Raw genomic sequence first — 6,000 nt, forward strand, 5'->3', positions numbered from 1 at the left:
TTAATCCAAATAATAACAAGAGTTTTGTGCAACTAAAAAAATACACATTTTTAACCTAAATGAAATGTATATATATATATATATATATATATATATATATATATATATATATATATATATATATATATATATATATATATATATATATACCATTATTATAGTAACAAATATACACAATTGCCTAGAAAAAGCAATATACACAAATTGAGTTTGCAAGTAAAGAAACTGTATATTTTTCTTTAGATTCTCTCTCTCTTTCTTTTTTTTATGGACTGATTTTTGTCCCCTTTTTTTCTTTAGGGTGTATCATCTTAATTTTTTTTAATGAAAGCTTTATTTTTAAAAAAGTACAAAAACCTTTTAAAACAATGATAAATGTCATCCAGAAAGAATGGTTTATCTCTAATGAGATATATTAAGATCTTATGAGAATTTAAAAAGCAATTGTTATTTGTGGCCACCACAAGTATTTAATTGTTTATTCTCTTACTTGGTGTTCAAGGAAGATGATGTCAAGATGTCACACTAGAAGATGCAACATCAGACAATTACAAAAGCTACATAATCTATTCTAATAGATCTGACCAGTATAATGCAAGGTGAATATCTTGGTCGATAGAAACAGGTATATGCTTTTTCTTGTATGATCTATGGCAAAGGAAAATATATTATATGAGAAATCTTCAAAGATTCTTATCTTATCATAAAAGGAGAACAAGGTATGCTTCTGAGAAAAATAGTATTAATGATATTCAACCAGATGTTGAAGCATTATCTCAACAAGTGGTTACTCTAGAAATTGTGAAAAGACTAGCAGACACTGAGTAAGAAAGTTCTTAGATAAACAAGATTTTTATATAAAAGAGAGTTCAATTATTTAGAGTTTAGTTTAGTCAGAAGTCATAAGTAGATTCAAAGATTAAAAGACTAACTAGACATCTACCCGTGCGATCCACGGGAAAGTTATATTTAATTAGTATTAAATGTAAAATCTCCGTAAAAGTAATTTATAAATTACATAGATATATTACCTAAAATTTAACGATAATAAAAGAGAGCAAAACAAATATAAAAATAGAATAAAAATAAAAAGTCACATATGTTTGAGTTTAAAGTAAATGACATAAATGTAATATTCATAGTAAAAGTTTGATGAAATACAAAAATGAAATAGATCAGTAACAATTATTTTAAATTTTGAAACACTTCTTTGTAAACGACATTTAATGTGTTATTTGTATGTTGACCCTCATCCGTAGCTATCAATAATTTCAAACCGATCCTTGATGTAACTCTTGAAATGACAACATATAATTGTCCATGTGAGAAAACAGACTGTGGAAGATAAACTCCAACATGGTTCAAAGATTGTCCTTGACTTTTATTAATAGTCATTGCAAATGAAATAACCAAAGGGAATTGTCTCCGTTGAAATTTAAAAGGAATTCTTGGATCAGAAGGTGTCAATGACAACCTAGGTATATACACCTTATTACCAATATTTCTTCCCGATAAAATCCTTCCTTCAAGCACATATTTTCCCATTTTTGTGATGATTAGTCGAGTTCCATTGCATAATCCAGAAGATTGATCTATATTTGTTAATAACATTACAGGTACTCCAACCTTGAGTTTCAACTCATGATTTGGAAGGCCAGATGCACTAATGGTGTTTAAAAATTCAGGTGTGTGTACATCATTAGGCACATCTATATCTGGATTCGCCGAGTATGGAGTGTCAAAACTTAGATACGTTTTTAATTCAGTGGGAATTAATGATAACATGTAGTCATTAATGTTATCAATAATATTATTTTTTGGGGCAAGTATAGCTCTGTCTTGAAAAAAAGATGGATCATTCATGTTATCCAAAAATGACGGATAAATGCTATGAACAATAGATGAAATTGAATCTGTTGAACTTTTAATTAGTAAATCATCTGGAATTTCAAGTGTGATATAGTCATCACCTTGTTCTCCAATTGTTCCATCACCAATCCCTAACACCCAATCTGAAAACAATTTTCTTTGTCTAACATCAACATCAGGGCTCCCAGTAAGTAGCCTCATATTTGTATGCAACGTCAGGACTTCACAATAATTCCAAAGATATGAGGAGTTAATGGTAACATGAACCACATCTTGTCTTGTTGCTTTAGGAATAACTGGTAGAATTTGTCTGAAGTCTCCTCCAAAAACAATAACCTTTCCCCCAAAAGGAATATTTAAATTTCCATTATTACAAAATCGAAGAACATCTCTGAATGTTCTATCAACAGCTTCAAAACAATGTTTATGGAGCATTGGAGCTTCATCCCATATAATGAGTTTTGTTTTTGCTATCAATTGTGCTAAAGGGGTATTTTGATCAATACCGCAAGTGGAATACTCATCAATGTCTAGCGGTATAGAGAATCTTGAATGGGCTGTTCTTCCTCCAGGAATAAGCAAAGCAGCGATTCCACTCGATGCCACTGTTAAGACAATATCTGCTTTAGATCTTAATGCTGCTGACATAGCCCTCCAAATGTAAGTTTTTCCAGTACCACCATACCCATATAGGAAAAAAATGCCTGGTTTATTTTCTTCAACTCGTGCCATAATTTTGTCATATACTGTTCTCTGTTCAACAGTCATAGTTGACATCAATTGAGTATGTTCTATAGCCAGAAGTTGTGTATCATAATTTAACTCATCATAAATGAGTCTATTTTGGCTTTCAGATGTAAGAGATGCATCTATTTGAGGCATTATGGGAAAATCACTTAAACTCCTATTATTGCTCTGTAAAAATGATTCGAGATCTTGTAATACTAAACTTTTTATGTCATCATCTGATAATTCCAAATCTGCCATAATAGTTAAATAAGTTTAGCAGAATAGAAAATATAAAAATTTAGCTGATTAGATAAAAAATTTATATGAGCCAAGTTAGTTTTACATGTAAAAAATTAGAGTATATAATGTATATACAATTACCTGGAAGTTGAAGAATGAGTCTTTGCCTATGCAAGATGTCATCACCCAAATAGTGCCATGTTTTGTGCCAAACATCTTCTGGTCTGGATAGTTGTTTTGAAATTAAAAGGGTTGCAAATAATTTTCGCAAAAAAGTACCTGTACCCCAATTGCTGGACTCTATAATGGCATCTATGTATTCTTTATAATCATGTAGTAAACCCATAGCAAAACATGCGTCTTTAAATGTATCATATAACACGTTGTTTACTGTCTTGATTTCTTGATAATTTCGTGGACCTTTGACATAATTAAGCAAAGTCCGCAAATAATATCTCTCACCCGATCCAGGTGGTGCAAAATGAACTCTACCAATTATGAAACCTTTTTTACGGGGAGACCACTGTTTTTCAGAATCTTTCCAAACAAATTTCAAAGGAAATTGATTGTATGTAAGATTTCTTCCTTCCTCGTATTTTTTATTTGCTTCCATCCATGCCAGAAATTTGGTATTTTCTATATTTGGCTTATTGATAACTCGGTTAATTGGAGCAACATCGTCGTAAACAATATATTGTTGATTTTCTAAATGAAAAGGTAGTCGCTCAACAGAAGGTTCTCTATAGTTAATGTCAAAACTAAATATTCTCCAAGCTGCTTCACATGATGACAAATATCTACAGTCATAATACATTTTGATTTCATCAGAAATTTCCGAATCGTTGGTTCCATTGGCACTATTATAGAACCTAGCGGTAACACGATCATGCCCTTTGTTGACATACTTAAAAAGATACTTAATAGATCGATACTGATTGCACCATTCAACATTTATATGAGCATTGTATTTTAGTAGTAAATGCCTATTATATGGTACGACAAACCTGTTATCTGCAAAAGACTCAACTTTTTTAATGAAATTACCATTATCTCTCCTTCTATATATTGGATATCCACTTGCATCAATAGTGGTGTTATCGAGAAACCTCTTTGGGAAATACTTTGTGCACTTTCCATTTTGCATGCAAGGAGATTTTTTATTTTGAGCACCGCATGGACCATGAATCATAAGTGAAGAGACTATTTTAAATAGTTCTATATCAGCTTCTTTATCAGGAATCTCAGCTGAAATTATTTTGTCGATATCATTGGGATTTACGCATCGAAATTCATGATGTAGAAATACCAAAATATGAGCATGTAGTAACCCACGTTTTTGAAACTCAATTGTGTATATCACTGGACATGAAGATAAAATAAAATATATAATTAATAAATTTAACAACTAATTGCATATAATTCAACATTAAAATATAATTAGATAAATACCTGCTTTGACTTTTCCGAATAAGTGTCCTTTCTTTATATCCTTTATCAAATGATCAAGTTTAATCTTGAATATTCTGCAAACTAAATCAGGCCTGTCTTCTGATTTTAGATTGTATTTAGACAAAAATGTAACTAATTCTGGCCATTTTTGATTGCATGTAAAAGTAATAAATAAATCAGGATATCCAGTCCATGCACAAATAGCCATAGCATCTTGGTAGTTTTGAAGGATGTACCGTGTGCCTCCTACAAAACTTGACGGCAACACAATTCGTCTTCCTGTGGTTGAAGGACCAGTCTCTCCTCTTAGAATTGCCTCTGTGAGACCTTTATACATGTCGGCCCTCAATTCTTTTTGATGGTTTCGAACCCATTTTAATCTGGAAGACTCTATCATGCTATATCCATCAACCAAAAACTGTTGAAATAAACGTTTAGCAAACAACAATGGAGCCAAGTCATTTTCTCTCTGTTGGATTCTATAAGAAAACCACTCTTTGATAGTTACCATTTGTCTTTTTATTGTTGGTGCATCTGATACATCATTGTATTGGATTCCTTCCCAATATCCATCTTCTCCTCGAGGAAATAGTGATGGATATTGCAATGGCAAGTAAGGTGAACTCAAAATTGAAATACGCTTTAACCATCCAGATTGAGTCTCAACAATGATATCTCTCTCTTCAACACTATCAAAGTCACCTACAATTAATGCAGCTACCTCTGAAGTCGTGGGTAGATTGTATCTCCGGCCATCATAACCTCTCTTACCTAAGATTCGTAACCGCAATATTGGTACATTACATTCATTGATTTTTTGACGAACCATTCTATAATGTTTACAATATTGATTATATTCGTCAAGAACATCCTTTATTTCATTAACTATTCCGGCTTTCAGCGGTGCAGCATTGTCTTCCATTCTAGAAAAAGAAACAAAATTAATTGTGCACATTTATTTATATATTAAAAGTATTTTATAATGTAAACTTCGCAGTGAAATAATTACCTAACCACTTCCATTCTGTTCTTTATCTCATTTTCAGTGTCGTAAATGTATAATTGAGCAAATTTAGGCTGACTTCCAGGAAGAGGGAGGAGACTTCCGATTTGATGATAGTTCTCGCCATTCATGACAAACATTGGAGGTGCATCATGGCCATTGTTTATTTCACCGTGAATTTTACCACCCATAGAAGTGAAAGCAAACATACTATTGAACGATCTAATGTTATCCATAAATAATTTGCTTCTTGTGTCATGTTTGTGAAATAAATCGTGCAATGGTTGAGGTGCTTTCTTATAATGAGGAAGCACAATTCTTCCTTGAGAACAACACATAGAAAATTTAGGATATGTTGCATTATATTGCTTTTGTACTCTTTCTTCAAACCACATGATTGCACCACAATAATTATAAACTGAATTTGGTTCTCCAATGTCCCAGTATTGAATTCAGGTTGAGTCCACATACGAATGATTTGAACCTTCAAATTCCAATCCATCTTTCCAGCATGAATGTTATCAATGAAAGTAATTATAGGAAGTGCCATTGAATAAATTATGAAAAAGAAAGTTGAATATTGGAGAAGGAGGAGAACTGTATTTATACCAGTTTGGTGGAGGAGTTAGGGATGAATAAAATGAGATTGTGATTTGAAACATGGGTTTATGATTTATAAAAAACGTGGGTTTAGAATTTGGATGTGGGGT

The 6,000-nt window shown here is 31.9% G+C and overlaps 1 protein-coding gene across 1 annotated transcript; it reads right to left on the reverse strand.

The window, feature by feature from the left end:
- Positions 1-1,185: 1,185 nt before the first annotated feature.
- On the reverse strand, positions 1,186-5,736 carry LOC131605682 (uncharacterized; the record flags this gene model as incomplete). The annotated part of the gene is made up of 4 exons (XM_058878010.1): positions 1,186-2,849; positions 2,980-4,197; positions 4,288-5,210; positions 5,297-5,736. Coding segments are annotated over 4 exons (4,245 nt in total), but the record flags the coding sequence as incomplete, so codon positions are not given.
- Between the last annotated feature and the right edge of the window lie 264 nt (positions 5,737-6,000).

Source organism: Vicia villosa, linkage group LG5, assembly GCF_029867415.1.
Source record: "Vicia villosa cultivar HV-30 ecotype Madison, WI linkage group LG5, Vvil1.0, whole genome shotgun sequence".
NCBI classification, from domain to species: domain Eukaryota; kingdom Viridiplantae; phylum Streptophyta; class Magnoliopsida; order Fabales; family Fabaceae; genus Vicia; species Vicia villosa.